The sequence below is a fragment of the Pituophis catenifer genome, unplaced genomic scaffold, assembly GCF_029215685.1.
Source record: "Pituophis catenifer annectens isolate HBS135680 unplaced genomic scaffold, rPitCat1.0.hap2 SCAF_7, whole genome shotgun sequence".
Taxonomy (NCBI): Eukaryota; Metazoa; Chordata; class Lepidosauria; order Squamata; family Colubridae; genus Pituophis; species Pituophis catenifer.
The window spans coordinates 82,099,731-82,121,950 of record NW_027256887.1 but is presented as its reverse complement, the minus strand read 5'-3'; the positions used below and the strand labels follow the sequence as shown (position 1 = coordinate 82,121,950).

Here is a 22,220-nt window from a genome sequence, read left to right as displayed (position 1 = left end):
GAGCAAAGCTGTTCCAGAATCTGGTAGTCCTGCTAGAAATACTTTGAAATGTACATGTTTGGAAATAAACTTCATGCATCGGATTGGCCTTTCAGAGCATTCAATCTAATCGTTTACTGTACTTTTTGGAGTATAAGACACACTTTCCCCCCATAAAAGAGGGTGGAAATGTTGGTGCGATTTATACACCGAATACAGCCATTTTTGGCCTCCTGAAACCCCACCCTGTGCGTCCCATTTTTGCAAAAAGCGGACCAGTTTTTCGCAAAATCGGGATGTGCAGAGAGTTTGGGAAGCCTGCAGTGCGCTCCTGGGGGCTGGGGAGGGCAAAAAACAATTTTTTTCCCTTGTTTATCTCTTCGAAATCCTGGTGCGTCTTATACTCCGGTGCGTCTTATAGTCTGAAAAATACGGTAAATAAAATTTTGTTAAACAGTTAAGCATTTTATACATAAAGCTTTTGAGGGGGGAGAGTTAGAGAGGAGCCATTACAGCATTCGAAAATAAGTCAGCCATCATCTAGCTAGAATCAAGTTGCTGTTTTATTCCAGAGTGTAAACCATTCATACCATAAATTATTTTGGATGATAAAGGGGTACTTTTAAATAAAAGTTTGTCTTTTGTCAGATTCCGCATGCCTTTGAAATGGAGATTACGCCAAGTCTAAATCCATCCCAGTTCAGGAAAATCATTTTGTTTTGTTTTTTTCAGAAAAACAGTCTTAGGTCACTGATTTTTCCTCCAGATGTTTAATCGAAATAATCCTCAATATCAATATTTGGATCCAAAAGGTCTTTGCCGTAACGGGAGAGATCCATCTGATTCAGAATCAAGTTTTCAAAGGTTTCTTCCAAATCCGTTTCTCCTATCAGCACTGCTCCCAGCATTCGCCCATTCTGCATCACCACTTTGATGTATTCCTGTCCTTTGGTGCACCTCAACATCAGTTCGTGGTCCAAGCCCAGGCCTTGAGCATTATATTTTCCCAGTAGTACTACCTAGACGAACACCAAGTGATAAAGTTTGAAATGTTAAAACATTGAAATGTTATATAGTTTCATGCTTAAGAGCTATATTGGCGCAGTGGTTAGAATGCAGTATTGCAGGCTAATTCTGCCGACTGCCAGCAGTTCGATTCTGACCGGCTCAAGGTTGACTCAGCCTTCCATCCTTCCAACGTCGGTCATATGAGGACTCAGATTGTTGAGGACAATATGCTGAGTCTAAACCGCTTAGAGAGGGCTGTAAAACACTGTGAAGTGGTGTATAAGTCTAAGTGCTGTTGCTATTGAGCAGGGGGTTGGATTAGAAGACTTCCAAAGTCCCTTCCAACTCTGTTATTCTGATAATAACTACTGCAAAAAAACCACAGAAAACCCTAAACTCATTCCTGATTTCTTTTGGATCGACTGCACAGAATACAACTGTCTCCTATACTTTTTTTATAAAGGTCCTTTGCAGGGGAAGTGATTTCAAATATCAAAATATTTACATATGTCCAATCACACAGAACTTAATACTATGCATATTTTTTTAGATACTTGGCTATTTAAAGACCACGACAAGACAGTTTCTGCTCATTTATGTCCTATGTACACCTGGGCCTTCTGGCTGTTAAAAACCAGATGCAAATCCTAAGGCCATTTAGAAATTCAGCATGACATCGTCGTTATTTTAGTCACAAAGAATTTGGAACGTTAAAAGCCTCTTGGGCCAGATGTGTTAAAAACGCCTTCTCGGGGATCATGGTTGGTAGGCAGTACTTATTTCTGCCCAATTCTGCATCCGCATTTAGAAAGTAGAAAGGAGCCATTTAAGACATCAAATCCAACTTCTGCTCAGTGCAAGCTCCAAATTACACCATCCGGAGCATATAGCTATCTAGCAGTGGTGCAGAAAACATTTTGTGCGCGAAAGATCTGTTTGAATTATTAAACATTTCAAACTCCAAATGGCTCCTTTTGAACTTGAAACCGTTACAGGTAGTCCTCAACTTAACAGTTCATTTAGTGACCTTTCTAAGTTACAACGGCGCTGAAAAAAAGTTGAGTTATGACCATTTTTCAGTTACAACCTTTGCAGCATCCTTATGAACAGAGGTGGTATTCAGCCGGTTCGGACGAAATGGTAGCTCTGACAATCAGTTGGCTCCGTCCCCGCTCTATCCTGTCCTTTATTTCCTGCTTTGTAGCTGATCTCAATCATGCGGCCACAGCTGATTTCTCCCCCACTCACTGTTCTATTTACCGTTGCTGTCTTGGAATGTAAGCAGCTGATCTTCTAAATGCTCCATTTTCAGCGCTGCGCACAAGCACCTTAGGCGTGTGCGCGCTCACCGAACCAATTGTTAAACCGGCAGCATCCCACCACTGCCTATGATCATGCAGTCAAAATTCAGATGCTTGGCAACTGCTTCATATTTACAACCATTGATGTATCCCAGGGTCATCGCCCTTTTGCAACCTTCCGACAAGAAAAGCCAATGGGGAAGCCAGATTCACTTAACAACTGGGTTACTAACTTATCCACTGCAGTGATTCACTTAACAACGGTGGCAACAAAGGTCATAAAATGGGGCACAAAACTCACTTAACAAATGTCTCACTTAACGACAGAAATTTTGGCTCAATTGTGGTCGTAAATCGAAGACTTCTGCCTTTGGATTTGGAATTGAGCCCTGCAATTTAGCTTGTGTAATAGAGGAGCCTAGTCCTCTTTTGGTGATTGTTTCCACTGGGCTGACAAAGAGCTTTTAAATGTTCCACAGTCAACAGAAACTTTGGTGAGTCAGGAGCACACTTATGGCTGTGAATTTGCAACACAAAGTCATCGCCTTCAACCCAGTGGTTAATCTTTTAGACTACAGGCAATCCTCAACTTACAACCATAATGGAATCTCCCCATTATGGCCTGGCAGTCATAAAGCAGGCCACCCACATCATTACCCTGATTTTATGTCTATTCTTTTTTTTTTTTTTTTTTTTTTGTGGCGGACATTTAAGTGAACCCAGACATTTTTTCTCTGGGGCATTGTTGCTGAAAACAGGGTGGAAATGCCAGTTTTCAGCAAAAATGTCATAAATCGAAGTCACATGACTGTAGGATGCTACAAATTGTGGGTGCTCCAACACTGGGGGTTTTTAAGAAGAGAGTAGACAGCCACTTATTTGAAATAGTATAGATCAGTGATGGCTAACCTTTTTGCCATCGCGTGCCAGGAAGGGGGGGGCAGAGGAGGTTTGCTCACGTGCATGCCCACACCCATAATTCTATGCGCCCTGCCCCGTGCATGCGGGCGCGCATGCGGGCGCCCTCCCCTCTGCTCCTGGCACGCGATGGCCGGTAGGCCCGTTTTTCTTTCTCACCTGGCTCCAGATCCTCTCTATGCATCTGGGGAGGGCGAAAACAGCCTTCCCCACCTGCTCGGAGACCCTCCGGAGGCCCAAAACAGCCAGTTTCCCAACTTCCAGTTAGACAGGAAGTGACGTTTTTTGCTGTCCCCAGCCTCCAGAGACTCCTAGAGAGGTTAGGGATGCGCACCAGAGCTGAGCTGGCATGCCAGGCGACATGGCTCCGCGTGCCACCTGCGGCACCCGTGCCATAGGTTCGCCATCACGGGTATAGGTTCTCCTGCTTCAGCAGGGGGCTGGACTAGAAGACCTCCAAGGTTCTGTTCTGTTCTATTTCCGAAACTGGTTTGTAAGTAAGTACACTATACAGTGGGAGGGGATAGTAACTTTCACTGGTCGCTAAGCAACGGGTGATAACTCACCCTGTATGTGTTGCAAATGTCTAATAATGGATGCTAATTCAATACGCAATATATCAGTAGCTCAACTGGCATGAAACCAGTAGGGCATCCTTTTCCTTGGCGACTTGTTTAAAGGTTACCTTGTAATTGAAAAACTTGGTAGAGTGAGCAAAGAGTTCAAAGCTGAAATCCGTATCTAGCGGTTCTCCTAAAGAATCGGCCGCCATACATTTTGCAGCGTACCATCCCATCTGGCGCGCCTGGGTCCAAAGCCTCATCTGAAACACAAGCCCAACAAAACACTTTCATCCACATACGCAAGTCGTTGCTTTGGAATTAAGAGCATGCGATTCTACAGCACAGTCCCACGTACCATTATGTTTCCCCGAAAATAAGACCCTGTCTTATATATATATTTTGCCACAAAAAAAAAGACACCAGGTCTTATTTATGGGGTGGGGGGGAGGTCATCCACTGACTCACCTCACTTGCATGCGTCGTCCCCAGCCTCCTTTTCGCTGTCAGAGGCCTTTGGGAATTTCTTCTGTGGCTGGCAAGGCTTTCCTGAAGGCCTCTGCAGCCGATAATAGAGCTCTGGATCGATCGGCTGCAGAGGCCTTCAGGAAAGCCTTGCCGGCCTTGCTGGCTGCAGAAGAAATGGCCCGGCAAGGCAGGTATTGGGGTGTGTGAGGCCTAGCTGCAATTGTAGTAGGGTAACTCCACCTCCCCATCCCCACCTTAGGTTAATTTTTACCCGTGCACCCTGGAGTGGGAGGGGTCTTAATTAGGGCTTAATTTTGGGGTAGAGCTTATAATGGATGCACATGTAAAAATCAAGCTAGGTCTTACTTTCCAGGTACGTCGTATTTTCAGGGAAACACGGTAGTTTAAACACTTCTGTTCAAGAGCGCTCCTTCACCACTGGGGGTACCACCACTGGGTACATACAAACACATACATACATACATACATACATACATACATACATACATATATATGCATATTCTTTCTAGCCAGGTTTTACCTATGTAAGCTAAGATGTTCTACAGCCCTAGTTCTGTGAAATCTCATTCACACACACACACACACACACATATGTGTGTGTGTGTGTGTGTGTTTTTCTTCTAGTCAGGTTTTCCCTACGTAACCAAGGTTTTTCTGTAGCTCCAGCTCAGTAGAATAACATCCACTCGATTCTGGGCTTTTTTCTTTTCTAACAGCTAGCAAGCTCTTCCTGCTAGGTGGGAGACCTAAATAGATCTCTTTCTAGCTCGTTTGCTTTCATCAGTAGGCCACACCCATATCTTATGTATCCTCCTTGTAAAGGTAAAGTATCAATTTCTTACTTCTTCGTAGGGTTGATGTGTGTTTTTCTTCTAGCCAGGTTTTCCCTAAGTAACCAAGGTTTTTCTGTAGCTCTAGTTCAGTAGAATTACATCCACTCGATTCTGGGCTTTTTTCTTTTCTAACATACTGTACCTTTATCCTTAAGCCCAGAACAAATTAGCATTTGTTTTACCTGCTGCCAAACAGGGCTGGGTTCCCATGAGGTTGTGCAGATATCTCCTGCTGCGTAGATGTTGGGGAGAGAAGTGCGCATGTATCTGTCGACATTTAGACCTCCATCTTCACCCAGCGCGAACTAAAACATTTCAGAGATAAATGAAAAATGTCAGTGAAAAGAAGAAAAAAGCAGGTATCACTTTGCTCCTTTTGTGTAATAGCTTTTTTTTAGAAAAAGGCCTAATGCAGAGAGCACACGTGCAACTGTAGCTCATTCCCAATCTCAGCAAAGAGATCTTAGAATAACAGAGTTGGAAGGGGCCTTGGAGGTCTTCTAGTCCAACCCCCTGCTTAGGCAGGAAACCCGACACCACTTCAGACAAATGGTTAACCAACACCTTCTTTAAAACTTCCAGTGTTGGAGCATTCACAACTTCTGGAGGCAAGTTGTTCCACTGGTTAATTGTCTTTTAATTAATTAATTAAAAGATCTCTTATGACTTGAATTGCTTGGAGTGTCTTGGCAGGAATACAGGTAGTCCTTGACTTATGACCTTTTGTTTAATCAAAGGATCAAAGTTGTAAAGTTGTCTCTGGACAAGTTGGGTGGCACAAAAATTTAATCAATAATAATCCTGAAAAAAAGTGACTCTTCAAAGTTACAAGGGTTGTATCATCCCTGCGACCGTGTGATGGGGGTTTTGGGTGCGAGGGACACACGACATGGATTTTGTAACTAGTTAATTAACCTAATTACTTGTATTTTAATTTGACTTATTTTCTCTCTTTTAAAATGACACTCAGGCTCATTACAGGCTGGAATATAGGAATAGCTTTTAACATTCCTAAACTGAAAAGATAAACAGGCTAGAGACTAGGTAAGAAAAAGATTGTTAGTACAAACTGGGGTCTGGTTTATCTCTTTCATGAACTCTAAACAACATTTTTCCTTACTGTTGTGGCCATCGGAACTGGTGGCAGATTCAGACAGTGAGGAGGTTGGGGTGGAACATGGGCCAGTCCTGGAGTCTGGGGAAGGCTCTGTTGAGGGCTCTGTGTTGGAGGCAGAGAGGGGGCCAGGGCCGTCCGACAGTTATCAGCTGCCTTCGGAGTCAGATATCAGTGGGGCAGAAGAACAGCTGGAGCCTGTTCCCGATGTGCGCATGTGCAGAGCTGCCAGGAGAAGGGAACAGCTAAGGAACAAGGGCCGACTCGGGAGTAAAGGCACAGTTGGACAGTGAATGGCCCCTCCCATAGGGAATAAAGAGGGGAGTGGAGTTTGCAGGAGACAATTAGCTCGCTTAATTGGTTCGTGACTCTCAGAGACTCCTTGCCAAGTACAGTGTTGTATTTGAAGATATCAGCCTGGCAGCTCTCCAAGCCAGATAAGGTCTGTGACTGTAAATTCACCCTTAAAAGACTTTGCTGGATGTGAATGAGAAGAATTCACAGTAACTTAATAAAAAGGGGTTTTGTCGGGACAAGGAGTCTGCTTTGTGGTTTGGGGAAGCCTAGGTCAGAACACTTACAATTTACGCTCCTTCTGACATCAGACCTCCTTTTAATGAACGTGTGATATTATGGGATGCAAATAGGTAACATTTTGACTACATGTAACTGATTTCCTATGCAAAGGGGAGGCTATTTTTATCCTGCCCAATCAACTTTCCTCTTGCATTTTCTCTGTTAACTATAAAAAGGAATGTAAGATGGGTCTTGAGGTTCTCCCTTTTCGTAGAGAGATCCCACTTCATCAGGGTACCCTAATAAACTGCTTTTAAATGATCTTCTGACTCGGTTGCTAATTGGGGAGATAAACCGAGGCAGAACCTAGGACCAGATTGGCAACCAGCTCACATTTAAAGATGAGCCTTGGTGGTGCAGCGGACTAAAGTGCTGTTAAGTAGCACTTAGCTGCCATCTGCCTGCAATTACTGCGAGTTCAAATCTCACCAGGCTCAAGGTTGACTCAGCTTTCCATCCTTTCGAGTTAGGTAAAATGAGGACCTGGAGTGTGGGGGCAATAAGCTGACTTTGTATAAAAAAAGAACACCGCTGGGGGGGGGGGGGCGAAAGCCCTACTAAGCAGGTATATACAAAAGTATGAAGGGTATTGCTTAACGCATTGTAAGCCGCCCTGAGTCTCCGGAGAAGGACGGCATATAAATCGAACCAATAAATAAATAAATAAATTTATAATGATTGCAGGATCCTGTAGTGATATGATTGTGGTTTGCGACCTTCCCAGTCTGCTTCTGACAAGCAAAATCAATGAGGAAAGCCAGATTTCTTTTATTGTGTGATTCGTTTAACAAATTGGTTGCAAAATTCTGATCCCAAACTTACAAAAACCATGTATATATTATTTTAAATGAAAATTTATGGGGGGGTGGGGGATGGGACACCTGAAAGACCTTGGGGCTTCGGAATCAAAATAATCAAGTCTCTTTTTGGAAGACAAGCTTTCCGTTATTTTCAGATATGAATCCTTACATTATTACCATCAAGGAATGGCTGAACGTTTGGCGTCACTCCGGTTGCGCTAACAATGAAGTCGCAGCCATAAATCTTCCCATTGGTGAGTTCCACAGAGACAGGCCAAAGCTCTGCAAGTGTGAAATATTTAGGCATTAGATTACATAATATTATATAGGTGATATGAAACTCAGCCAAGAAATCAGGGAAAAGGGAAAATGTATCCCTTCAATACGCCAAGGATACGCCAAGGGACTCCAAACTTGGCAACTTCAAGACTTGTGGACTTCAATTCCCAAAATTCTCCAGCCGGCATGGCTGGCTGAGGAATTCTGGGAGTTGGAAATTCACAAGTCTTCAAGTTGTGAAGTTTGGAGACTCTCGGCGTAGATGATCACTTGAAGTGGTTATCCCTATGAATTCTGGGCCTCTATAGGAAGCTAAAACTGCTAAGAACGTAATCATCATTCGGCAGTTCCAGGATGTGAGTTAGGAGTGAAAATCAGGAAGGTGCTGTAATGGTACGTGGGAAAGATCTTTGGAGTTGAGTGGTGGTGGAAGATAAGCTGCCTAGAGAATAATCAGGTAAGGAGCCCAGAGCTGCATGATGGACAGAGAAAGTAACTCGGAAAGGGTCCTTCCTAACTTATCAGGCTGTTAAAAGAGATGGTGGGAGATTCGTACTTTTAGACTTGCAAGATTTATGTAAGGTAAAAGGTAAAGGTTCCCCCGCACATGCGTACCAGTCATTTCTGGCTCTAGGGGACAGTGCTCATCTCCGTTTCAAAGCCAAAGAGCCAGCACTGTCCAAAGACGTCTCTGTGGTCATGTGGCCGGCATGACTCAACGCCGAAGGCGCACGGAGCGCCATTACCTTCCCAGCAAAGTGGTCCCTATTTTTCTACTCGTATTTTTTTTACGTGCTTTCGAACTGCTAGCTTGGCAGAAGCTAGGACAAGTAACGGGAGCTCACTCCATTACGCAGCGCCTTCTGATCGACAAGCTCAGCGTCTTAGCCACTGAGCCACAGCGTCCCCTTCATTATAATGTAGCCTTATAATAAAGTAGAATTAGCTCATCTGGTAAAGGACCCTGGTGGCTTACATGGTTAGGAAGCTGGGTTGGAGGTTAGTGTTCGAGACCCAAGTGTTGCCTTGGGGCCGGGTGAGTTCCTGTCCTATGCTCCAGCTCCTGCTAGGGACATAAAACTGGGCATTTCTAACTGGGCATCCTCCAGGCAACCGTGATGTCACGGGCTAATCATTTCAACCCGGAAGCAACCCCTTAGTGTTTCTGACATGAGTGCAATAAATAAATGAATAAATGCTCATCTCGTTATGTTTACTGTCTGATCTATCTGGGAAGGCTGACAGATGGCAACATAGCCTTGCATTGCAAGCCCCCACCCTTTTAGAATGTCCAGGTAAAGGGGGCAGAGCTGGCATCCCGTTGCTCCTTCTGCTATCTTGCCGATTTTGACCACCTCCTGTGGACAAATACCACCCTCATTCATGCTTGAGCATTTCTGCTCCCAACTGTTACAGTGCATATATTTCCTAGGCCTGTGATGGTGAACCTATGGCACACGTGCCACAGGTGGCTCGCGTAGCCATATCAGTGGGCACACGAGCTCAGCTCCGGCACGTGCCAGCTGATTTTCGGGCCTTCTGAGCCCACTGGAAGTAGGGAAACAGGCTGTTTCTTGCCTCTGGAGGGCCTTGGGGTAGTGGTGGGGAAGGCCCGTTTTTCTCTCTCCCCAGGCTCCAGAGCCTTTCTAGGAGCTTGGGGAGGGCAAAAACGGCCTTCCCCACCCCCGCAGAGGCCAGAAACGGCCCGTTTGCCAACTTCCGATGGGACCAGAAGTTGGCAAATGGGCCGTTTCCGACCTCTGGAGGGCCTCGGGGGGGGGGGAGGCCGTTTTCATCCTCCCCAGGCTCCTAGAAAGGGCCTATCATGCCATTGCATGCCAGGAGTGGGGGGGGAGGGGGTTGCACGCACATGTGCGGGGCAGGGCGCATTGAATTATGGGTGTGGGCAAGTGTGCACGCGACCCCCCTCCTCCCCCTACTGGCACGTGATGGCAAAAAGTTTAGCCATCACTGTCCTAGGCTAAATCTGGTTATGCCTGTCCCTGTCAAAGACACTCATTCCCAAACTGAGACATAATATATAACCTTGTGGATCAGAGAAACAACTCCTAAATTTTAAAGATAATTTACCTTCACCTGCTTCTTCGCTCCTTGGGCCTTCTAGAGTTTTGGGGAAAACCAGGGACACTTTCTGTGACAGCTTGAATTCTTCTTGGAAGTAGATCCTCTTTATTTCACACAGATTCTCAATATGAACTTGGTGGCAAAGCTGAAAACCATCAACAATTGCATTCATTCATACGTACTTCTAAATTACTGATTCTTAAACTGGGGATGATCGTCCTAAGGATAATTAAATACCCAAGGTGAAAATGTGGATATATTTTGGGAGCAATGGAGTAATTTGTAATTGTGAATCAAGGATCCAGTTTGGGACCGCCATTGAAAAGATGCTTCTGTAAAACAACTGAGTTTGTTCTTATTTCTTTTGATGGGGATAATTACCATATTTTTCAGACTATAACACGCACCTGATTATAAGACACACCTAAATTTAGAAGAGGAAAACAAATAATAAAAGTTTTTGGCCTCCCTTTTTTGGGCCTTTACTGGGCCTTTTCCAGCCTTTTTTCGGCCCGTTTTTTCAGCTATTTTTGGACAGTTTTTGAGGATTTTTTGATCTGTTTTTGAGGCTTTTTTGGCCCGTTTTTGAAGGTTTTTTTGGCCCGTTTTTTCAGAAAATGGGCTGAAAAAAGCCTCAAAAACAGCCTGAAAACCTCCCTGAAAATGAGGCATCCGGAGGCCAAAAAACGACCAGTAGGTGGGCGGGGCTTTGGCAATATTCGGTCTATAAGACACACAGACATTTTCACCCCCTTTTGGGAGACAAAAAAGTGTGTCTTATAGTCTCTGAGCTTGGTTGCTTTCTTGAAGAAGTTTCATTACCCAGCTAGATAACATCTTCAGTGCTACCGTATTCCCTCCGACCAAAAGGGAAATGGCAAAGTGTTTTTTTTTAAAAAAAAGTTCCATGAACATCTAAAACAAACAATCGTACCTCTTTTGCTCCCTTTAGATGCAAACCCTCATGCCAATCAGGGCCCAATGCGCTTCCTATTTTCCCAGGATGCTCTGAAGTTTGTTCTTCTTTTTCTATAGAGGAAAAAAACCCAAACATTTGAGGGAGGGGGGGGGGAAGGGAGGGAGAAGGAGAGGGAGGGAGAAGGAGAGAGAGGAAGGGAGGGAGGGGAGAGGAAGGGAAGGAGAGGGAGAGTGGGGAGGGGGAGGGGGAGAGAGAGGGAGAGAGGGGGGGAGGGAAGGAGGGAGAGAGGGACAGGGAGAGAGAGGGGGGAGGGAGGGAGAGAGGGGGGAAGGGAGGGGAGAGAGAGGGAGAAGGAGAGGGAGAGAAAGGGAGGGAGGGGGAGAGGGAGAGAGAGGGAGGGAGGGAGAGAGAGGGAGAGAGAAAAATAAATCATAGAACAGGACCATATTTTGTTTTTTCTGGATATTTCTAACCAAGCTTACAAATGTACAAACTTACAAATCAGTTTGCACAACTGAAAAACATTATGAATAGTGCATACAGCTAGTCCTTGACTTACACTTCATTTAGTGACCACCCAACATTAACAAGAACACTGGAATAAGTGATTGATGACCGTTTTCCACACTCACGACCGTTGCAACATCCCCATTTTGATCAGGCGATCAAAATCCAGACATTTGGCAACTGGTTCATATTTATGATGGGTTGCAGTGTCCCCGGGGGGGGGCGGTGCAGGGTGTCAAGTGATGACCTTTTGCGACCTTCTGACAAGCAAAGTCAATGGGGGAGGCCAGATTCACCGAACAACAGTGTTACTAACTTTACAACTGCAGTGATTCATTTAACGACTGTGGCAAGAGAAGTTGTAAAACGGGACAAACTCACTTAACAACGGTCTCGTTTAGCAACATAAAATTTTGGCCTCCGTTGTGATCGTGAACCAAGGACTACCAGTATTGGGTAGATGGAATGATTTTTAGACAATGACACAAGAAAGAGTTGAGGTTATCTACCTGCTGCGGTATATTTTGTTCTTTTACAGGCTGCTGGAGGTTCTGGTTTTTCAGCCGTGAGTTTTGGGATCAAAAACTGAGCCGCTCCTGCATCAAAAAAAGTATTCCCAATTGCTTGGTCTTTGACGACCCAAATGACTTCACAACCTTCAATTTTGTACCTGTAGATTGATAGACAGACACAATTTTTAAAAAAACCAAACTATTTATTACATTTTTATATTAGGGATGATGAAGTCATCCGTTAACGGAGGCTGAGATATATTTAGCATTTGGTTGGGAAATGTAAGAAAAGGCTTGTGTATTGTTTTAAACAATGAGCGGACTCCATTTTGTTTAAGATGCCCATGTGGAATTCCATTTCTTAAAGAGGCACAGACATTGAAGATACTACTACTGCTAATTTACTACAATGTGTATTGTAGTTTGGTCCAGTGGTTAAAGCCTCAGGCTAGAAAGCAGGAAGCTGTGAGTTCAACTCCTGCCTTAGACATGAAAGCCGGTTGGCTGACTTTGGACCAATCACAAGAGACTGTGAGTTCAACTCCCGCCTTAGCGATGAAAGCCGATTGGTTGACTTTGGACCAATCACAAGAGACTGAGTTCAATTCCTGCCTTAGCGATGAAAGCCGGCTGAGCAACTTTGGGCCAATCACAAGAGACTGTGAGTTCAACTCCCGCCTTAGCCATGAAAGCCGGCTGGTTGATTTTGGGCCAACCCACCTCACAGGGTTGTTGTAGGGAAAATAGGAGGAAGGTTTTATTGGACATGTTCTCTCTTGAGTTATTTCTATAATAATAAAGGCAGGATGCAAATTAAACAAACAAACAAACACATAAACAAATATGATGCCTGACTCCCAGCAATTCTGGGCTGTCCAGGTCCCCAGAATTATTTTCAGCTGAATTTTGATATTTCAAAATCTGAAGTGGGAATTGTATGAGAAGAGCTAACCCCCTTGGACCTTGGTGTCAATACATTCCAGGCATTCAGGGCAGGTGCCTCGCCATCTTTCCTGCTGTGGAAATGGAACCGCAGTAGATCTGTGGAAAAAACTGCAAGGCCTCCAATGCTCTAGCAGTCCTGTGGATGCAATAGCCAGGCTCTAGTCTTTCCAAGACTAGAGCCTGGAATTGGGAATGGAGTCGGGAATTACAGCGTTTCCCTAACAAATCTTCATTGATGTGTGTAACAAAAGGCGGTTTCAATGGTGGTTTCCATATGAACTCTCTCTCTCTCTCCCTCTCTCTCTGTGTCTGTCTCTCTCCCTCTGTCTCTCTCTCCCTCTCTCTCCTTCTCTGTGTGTCTCTCTGTCTCTCTCCCTCTGTCTCTCTCTCCCTCTGTCTCTCCCTCTCTCTCTCTCTCTCCCTCCCTCTGTCTCCCCCTCTCTCTGTCTCTTTCTGTCTCTCTCTCTCTCTCTCCCTCTTTCTGTCTCTATCTCCCTCTCTCTGTCTCTCTCCCCCCCCTCCCTCTCTGTCTCTCTTTCTCTTTCTCTGTCTCTCCCTCTCTCTCTCCCTCTGTTTCTCTCTCTCCCTCCCCCCTCTCTCCCTCTCCCCCCCCCTCTCTCACACAAACCTGGTTTCATACTTGGGAAAAAACTTGGAATTCATCTGAGGATATCAGCACATTCTCTACTGTAGAAGCCTATCAATCATCTTCTAATTATATGTTCAAAACAACTGGATGCTGCGTAAGAGCAAAAGGTTTAATATCTGTTGCCAAGGAGAAATTATTGCCTAGTCTACCATCCAAACCTACTTACACCAATTCCAGTGCAATGCCACCGTTTCCTACGATGGTTATTCTTTTAGCTTTTGCTAGGTGTTTCTGGAATTCCTACACATGACAAAGAAAGAGATACTATTAGCACAGCAAAAAAAAAAAAAATCTGCTAAGTCATCTCTAAAGCAAAGCAAAACCCCACAAGTATCTATTAAAAATGCCAAGAAATAAAGATGGCTAGAATTCAGTTTATAATAATAATAATGTTGATGGAAAAAAAAGTAGTTATTAACGCTATTTATTGTTTCCCGTTTTAAGTTTACTTCTTTAACTAGTTTTATTCTTTTAACATTTTTGGAATTATTCTAGAAGACATTTGTCATTGAGTGAATTAAAAATATATTCCATCATTTTTAAAAAAAAATGATTCTATTTTAACAATCATTCTATTCCCTGGTTGAAATGGGGCTGCTTCCAATGTTCTTATCTGACCTGCAAAATTAATTTCTCTCACAGTCTTTTTTTTAATCCCCATTTTAACGTTTTTTTCAATTTTTTTATAACATTAAGCAGCACTGTTGAATTCCCCGATTAGGGATGAATGCAGAGATGTCCTTTTTATAGACTAATTAATTAAAAAGAAAACCCACATCTTTTGGGAGGAGTCTGGGGGATGGGGATAGAAATTCCTGGATCTGTCTCTTTGGATCCCTGTGTTATCTGAAACCTAGTTCTCAGGGAAGATCTACCTCTGGTTCCATAACTGGTAAGCCCATCTGCACTTTAAATGCCTAATTTTTTAAAAAAATCAATTTTAAGTCAGCAATCAGTAGTCTCACCCAGTGACAGTCAATTCACACATTAATGTTGTGTGAAGTGTTTTAAGTTTTATTAATCGTGAGTCTTCCGACAATTAATCCCAGCAAATAGTCTACATGCGAAAACATCTCCCTCTATCCAATCCATATCTCTTAAATCCCTTTCCTAACTGGAAGTTAAGAATGAACGTTCCTTCTTATTAGAGTTATTTAAGTTAGACTAACATACATCAATAGGATAAGGATTTGATTTAAGCATCTGCTTGTCTTAAGGGAGCCAGATGTTGGAAAGTGGCTTCTAGGTTTGTTAGTGAAGCGAAGTGGGGGAGAAAAAACACAGCAAGTCCCTTTTACAAAAAAAAATTGGCACACCAGAGACAAAGGACAAGAAGGATTTCATTAACTCATATGTGGTTTAATTTTTATCATTTGTAAAATAAAAATACTTGTCTGAATAAACAAAAAAAGATGCTTCGTAGATATCATATTCTTATTTTATTACACAGACACCCCCCCCACAACACACACATGTAATTACATACTTCTTAGTATAGGACAGTGATGGCGAATCTATGGCACGCGTGCCACAGGTGGCACGTGGAGGCATATCGGTGGGCACGCGAGCTTTGCCCTAGCTCAGCTCTGGCGCGCATGTGCACGCCAGCCAGCTGATTTTCAGTCCTTCCGGGCCCACCAGAAATCGGGGAAACAAGCTGTTTCCAGCCTCTGGAGGGCCTCCGGAGGAGGGAAGGCCTGTTTTTTGCTATCCCCAGGCTCCAGAGGCTTTCTAGGTCCAAACGGAAATCAGCAAACAGACTGTTTCCGGCCTCCAGAGGGCCTCCGGGAGGGGGTGGGGGAAGGCCGTTTTCACCCTCCCTAGGCTCCAAGAAAGCCTCTGGAGCCTGGGGAGGGCGAAAAATGGGCCTACCGGGCCCACCGTGCCATTGCGTGCCAAAAGCGGGGGGAGCTCGGTAGGATCACGTGGGCATGCACAGGGGGGCGGGGTGCATTTTTTTTTTTTAATTTGATTTATATGCCGCCCTTCTCCGGAGACTCGGGGCGGCTTACAATGCGTTAAGCAATAGCCTTCATACTTTTGTATATTTATACAAAGTCAGCTTATTGCCCCCACAAACTGGGTCCTCAATTTACCTACCTTAGAAAGGATGGAAGGCTGAGTCAACCTTGAGCCTGGGGAGATTCGAACATGCAGTAATTGCAGGCAGCTGGATGTTAATAACAGGCTATTAGTCTGCTGCGCCACCAGGCTCCTGGCATTGAATTATGGGTGTGGGCACACGCGTGCATGACTCCCCCACACTACCCTCACTTTTGGCATGCGACGGCAAAAAGGTTAGCCATCACTGGTATAGGAGTTCACTGGCCTCAGGTTACATTCTGAAAAAGTATAATTCAAATTGTGGTACGGATTAAAGCCAAAATTGGCTATTTTATCTTAAAGAGCACTACTACCATGCCTTAAACATCTTTTCTCCAAATACTTTTTCAAGGTCCTCTTCATACAGAAGCTGTTCTGGACTTTTATAATTTTTTTCCCCTTTTCAGTAACCATCCCAAAACAAAATCTCTCCAGACATGCTACACCAGGGGTGTCAAATTCGCATCGTCACATTGTCGTCACGTGATGTATTGCGACTTTCTTCTCCTTTGCTAAAACAGGGGTAGGTGTGGCCAGAGCATGACACAACTGGCCCTCAGGCTGCGAGTTTGACACCGCTGTGCTATACTATAGACCCGTGATGGCAAACCTATGGCACGTGTGGGATGCGGGATGGCCTCCGGGGGGGGGGGAGGCCCATTTTTCACTCTTCCCAGGCTCCAGAGGCTTTCTAGGAGCCTGGGGAGGGTGAAAACGGCCTTCCCCTTTCCCCTAGAGGCCCTACGGAGGCCGGAAACGGTCCGTTTGCCAACTTCTGGTGGGACCCGAAGGCCCGTTTTTCGCTCTCCCCCAGGCTCCAGAGGCTTTCCCCCTCCCCCACCCCCCTGGAGGCTGGAAACGGCATGTTTCCCGACTTCCGGTCCCGCCCCCCAAGAAAGCCTCTGGAGCCTGGGGAGTGCGAAAAACGGACCTACCAGGCCCACTGTGCCATTGCGTGCCAAAAGCAAGGGGAGTGCAGGGGAGTCGCATGCACATTGAATTAATGGGTGTGGGCACACGCACGAGTGACCCCCAGCGCTCCCCCCGCTTTTGGCACGCGACAGCAAAAAGGTTAGCCATCACTGCTATAGACCTATCCAGTATCAGCCAGCACCTGGACAGGGCATGCTGGGAACAAAGAAAGTTATAATAGCAATAGCACGTAGACTTATATACCGCTTTACAGTGCTTTCTAAGCGGTTTACAGAGTCCGCATATTGCCCCAACAATTTGGGTCCTCATTTTACCCACCTCGGAAGGATGGAAGGCTGAGTCCACCTTGAATTAATAATAATTCAATAATTCAATAATTAAGCATAGCAGGCTAAGGACAGCTGTCATGCTCCAGTACCATTTTTATAATACACTAGCGAAAATGGTACCCTTACAATGTCCTGTCACCTGTATTTCACAGCTACTTTTAGCTACCAAGTCAGTGCTGTCCCAAATGCTAATAGATCATCAAAAACATGCAAGCAAAGGATCTTTTACCACTGCACTGTCTGTATCTCGGATCCCCAGGACGTAAGGATTTCCTTCAGTAATCAGTTTTGGTTTTGCTCCAGCACACAAGCAGAGTTTTTCAAAGGTATACTCCTGACCAGCTTCCGTGACGATCCTCTGTGACCATATTAAAAATGAAAAACCAAAAGAAAGAATTAAATCAATCAAATTCTTTGATTTGACACCAGGAACCGATGAAGACAAAGATTGGCAGCTTGGGCTACCGTGAAGCATTCAAGGAAAGTGAATTAAGCATTTGTATTTCCAAAGCAATGCTGTGTATGATTTGGTCTTCATTCAGTATCCTTACAAACTACTTTCGACCCTGAAGCATCTTGGAAGTAAACGACAATAAATGCAGCAATGCAATATAAAATTAAACCTCACATTAATATATTATACAGCAAAACAATATTCAGGAAAGCAGGTTCATTTAGAAAAGTGGGAGAAAGAGAAAATGCATTTATTCTAAGATTCCCCCCAGGAAAACATGGTTAAAGAGGTATGTTTTCATTAAGGACCTAAAAGATGCTACTATTCTAATTTTCTTTAGCCAGTTGAGCCAATGTAAGGGGAGGTTAGAATAGAATTTTAAAATAGTATTCTTTATTGGCCAAGTGTGATTGGACACACAAGGAATTTGTCTCCCGTGCAGAAGTTCTCAGTGTACATACAAACCATGAAGTGATAAATCAGACTCTGCATAAATAAATAAAATAGAGTACATAATCCTCAAAACATAGGTTACCCTGTACCAGCTTTCTTTCTAATACATCAAGGGTGTGTTTGATTTCTGAAAAGGAAAGCAACATTCAATATTCTCAATGAAAATCAAAAGATGAAGGTTTTTCTTACATGATCTTTGCTTTTCAGTTGCCTCACTGCAGACTGTATAACTTTAATATTGGGGTAGCGTTTTCCTAAGATGCTGATTGCTTGTTCCTCAACATCAAACTCTTCTAAAGTTCGGGAAACCTGTTGTAGAAGTAGAATCAAGAACTCAGAATAACAGAGTTGGAAGGGACCTTGTAGGTCATCTAGTCCATCCCTCCGCCCAAGCAGGAGACCTTACATCATTCTGACAGATGGCATTCCAGTCTCTTCTTGAAAGCTTCCAGTGATGAAGCTTCCACAACTTCTGAAGGCAACTTCTGTTCCATTGATTGTTCAGTGGGGGTTCTTAATTTAGAACTTTGTTTTTGTGCATTTGAATCAGTTTTGACTTATGGCCATTACATGGTCAGGTCTTGCTAATTTTCTAACCTCCTTCTCAGGGCTGAGAGAAGGTGACTGCTCTAAGGTCACCTGGTTGGATTTCTACATACAAAACTCACCATTTCCCCATTTCTAACCTGGCGTCTTAATCACTGCCCCACAATGGCTTTTATTTAAGATCTACTGATATACAAATACCCCAGAAAAATCTCTAAAGAGGCATAGTATTTACTAATTCATGTACAAAGCTACTGGTTAAATAAGGCATTTGGTGCCACAATCTACCATATTTTTTGGAGTATAAGACACACCGGAGTATAAGACGCACCTTAATTTTGGGGGAGGAAAATAGGAAAAAATAAATTCTGCCTACCAGGTATTCATCTGGCTAGCGCCCTTAGCCTGGTCAGCTTTAGTACATTAGTTCACTCACTGGTTTTAAGGTTGGGGCTGGTTGGGGCTAAAAAACAGCTTCTAAAGCACAGCTGATCCTCAGAGGGAGCTTGAGTGATTAAAGCAGGCAAAGCGCGGAAGGGGTAAGAGAAGGCAGCAGCTGTTCCGGGTAGCCATTTTGGGCACCGCGCATCACATTTTCAGTCTCCAAACGTGTCATGTTTCCGGGCAGCGATCAGCAGCAATGTGCTTTGGCGATCCCCACAGCCTTGAAGGGCTCTCAAATGGAGCATTTGGAGGCTGAAAATGTGATGCACGGAGCCCCAAAACACAAGCCATTGTTGGTGGACGCGCGGAGGCCAAAGGGTGGGGGCCGGCGGGTGGGCAGGGTTACATTCAGAGTATAAGACACACCCAAATTTTCAGCCTCTTTTAGGAGGGAAAAAAGTATATCTTATACCCCGAAAAATACGGTACTTTTTTTTCTTTAGCCCAAAAAATGGAGAACAAATCTGTCTTACCTTTTTAAAGTTCACCACTGCTTTTATAACGGGAGAAGCAGTAATTAAAAAAATATCTTCAGAGGGAAACTCTGCAGCCAGCTTGTAAAAAAAAAAAAGAGGAAGATATTGAGGTTATTGTTCTAGGACATTTTGGGTTGAACAGCATGTCTGTCCATGATTAAACCAGAAAGGTGGCTATACGAGCCGTGATGGCGCAGTGGTTAGAGTGCAGTACTGCAGGCTACTTCTGCTGCCTGCCGGCTGCCTGCAATTTGGCAGTTCGAATCTCACCAGGCTCAAGGTTAACTCAGTCTTCCATCCTTCTGAGGTGGGTAAAATGAGGACCCAGATTATTGGGGGCAATAGGCTGGCTCTGTAAATTGCTTAGAGAGGGCTGTAAATCACTATGAAGTGGTATATGTCTAAGTGTTATTGCTATTTCTGTCTGAAAATTGGCATTTAACTATAGACTGTCTAAAATCATCATGATATCAGGCACAAGTAATCAGGCACAGGAGTTTAGTTCAAAGCACTTCAAGCTTATTACATGCTACCTATACCCAAGAATCTGATCTACTAATGGTCAAGGCAAATTGGCCCTAGATAAGAGTCAAAGGAATTCAAGGAGGGCTGGGCTTAGATCTCTTGTCGGATCAGAGAGATTCCAAACTGATCTCACCCTTGTCATCTCCTATACATGAAGAATTATCCCTGACCTTGTATGACATGAACATGGCAATATCTGTGGCATGGAGTTAATATAAGGTGGCTATTGTATATTCAGTCTGCAGAAATCGATATGACCACTAGGTGGGAGCAGAGAGATATAGAAAACTTCATCCACCTAGTGCAGAGTTTTTCAACTTGGCAAATGTTAACTGGGGTATTCTGGGAATTGAAGTCCACACATCTTAAACTTGCCAAGTTAACTGATCTAGTTGCAAGAGACAGAGAGAGAAAGAATATTCCTGCGCGAGCTGCACTGGCTCCTGGTGATCTTCCGGGTGCGATTCAAGGTGCTGGTTACCACCTTTAAAGCTCTCCATGGCTTAGGACCTGGGTATATACGAGATCGCCTTCTGCCACCGATAGCCTCCCACCAATACGGCCAATACGCTCCCACAGAGAAAGACTCCTCAGGGTGCCGTTGGCCAAATAATGTCGACTGGCGACCCCCAGGGGGAGAGCCTTCTCTGTGGGGGCATCTGCCCTCTGGAATGAGCTGCCCCTAGAGGTGCGTATGATCCCTGACCTGTGTATCTTCTGCGGCGTCCTTAAGACTCTTTTGTTCCAACAGTCCGGGCTGACTTAATATGAATTTTAAATCGGGTGTTTGTTAGCTTTTAACTCTGTGGGCCAAATTTTATTTATTCGTTTTAAATTGTTTTTAAATTTTGTGAGTTTATATGTGTTTTAATATGGCTGTACACCGCCCTGAGTCCCTTGGGAGAAGGGCGGTATAGAAGTTTAATCAATTCAATTCAATAGATGGAAAATGACATTTCAGTCTAATCTTTCCAATTCTTTTTGTCAGTTGCTTCATTCTCTTTTCATGGGATGGAAGGAAGTGATTCTTGGTAACCAGTATAAAATACTGGATTTTCAGTTTTGGAAGCCTGGACAAAACATTGTTGCCCTGTTCTTAGGAAATAAATTTCTAAACAGATTTGAACTTTTTCAAGCAATTCACTTATTGGGACCAACCAAGCCCCTAGAACCATTCTCCATATATTTATGCATTTACTTACAAATTTATAATTTTCTATGCTAATCAAAATCCATAAACAAATATGAACTTTTGAAAGCAGTTTAATGCAACCCCCCCCCCTTTTTTAAGAGCCAGAAATGCAAATTATGATCTACAATATATATATAGTCCAGGAAGTTATTCTTGTTTGTCATTAGGACATAAATTGCCTGCAAGATATACAAAGTATCAGTTGGCTAAGCCGTCCCAGGACTAATCTTTTCAATTTTTCCTAGAGCATTAAAAATATAAATCTTTCATTTTTCTTCTTCTTCTTTAATGAATCATTAAAAAAAAAAAAACCTGGAATCTTTGCAGACTCCCCCTGGGTGAGAATAACTTGGTGCAGTGGAGGTCACCTGCTGCTCAATTTCTGGGGCGCAAAGCTCCCTCCTCCCTTTTTAAAAATAAAAGCAAATATGGGGTGCAAAGCAACCCGGAAACTGTCCGTGCCTTAACCTCTTCACTTTGTAACTCTATGAACCAACCAGGAAGTTCCCATCCCCAGGTACAATAGTACGGTACATTCACGGAGAGGGGGAAAAAAAATTGCTACGGGGCGCCTGCGCAGAGAGGCGCGCGCGCGCCGATAATGGCGAAGGACGAGAAGTTACCCGTTCGGCGCAAGTCACACCGGCGATCCCGCCTCCTACGACGAGGAAGCGGCTCCCGGAGACACCAGACGCCGGACGCGAGTCGTCGGAAGCCATGGCCGCCTCTGTGGCTTCTGCTACGCTCCAACTGGGCAACGTCAGACTCCCGTAGTCGCCCCGGAGAGGAATTGCGGCTACGGGATGCCGTGAAGGTCATATAGTCCCACTTGGCGTTTCGTATTTGTGCCAGGGGGCGTGGCCTAGGGGAAAGAGAGGCGCCTTTTCATTGCCACCTAGCGTTCAAAATACACCGTCTATTTATGGAACCAAACTTTAAAGGATGCTAAATTAAGGTCGGATTGGGTTTGTTCTTGGATGGGAGACCACTCGGAAATCTCAAGTTGTAGACTAGATCAGGAGGCAGCCCTGGAAGGCTATAGTGCCCAATTGTTTCCTTAATTCTACCAAGGAAGCTGTACAGATATGTTTGTGAAGACATCAGGAGTTGAGTTTGACTGCAAGTTAAGAATTGGAAGGGACCATATATATGAGTACATATTTACTACTATTTTCTAATTCCTAGACCTTCTTACTTTGTTGTTTTCTTAGCTTTTGAACCTTTCCCCTAGCCATTTATACCATTCATTCCATACCAGATAATAGTCTGTTTTTCCTCTATGTTTATTTTT

General features: G+C 44.1%; 1 protein-coding gene across 1 annotated transcript; it reads right to left on the bottom strand.

Annotated features, from left to right (window-relative positions):
- Positions 1-543: 543 nt before the first annotated feature.
- PYROXD1 (pyridine nucleotide-disulphide oxidoreductase domain 1) lies at positions 544-21,697 on the bottom strand. Its single transcript, XM_070947093.1, has 12 exons — positions 21,553-21,697; positions 19,210-19,290; positions 17,936-18,055; positions 17,069-17,197; positions 13,641-13,714; positions 11,878-12,038; positions 10,877-10,971; positions 9,949-10,087; positions 7,748-7,860; positions 5,271-5,393; positions 3,892-4,029; positions 544-998 (listed from the first exon to the last, which is right to left on the bottom strand). The coding sequence occupies exons 1-12, from the start codon at positions 21,646-21,648 to the stop codon at positions 750-752; spliced, it is 1,518 nt and encodes a 505-aa protein (XP_070803194.1). The 5' UTR covers positions 21,649-21,697; the 3' UTR covers positions 544-749.
- Between the last annotated feature and the right edge of the window lie 523 nt (positions 21,698-22,220).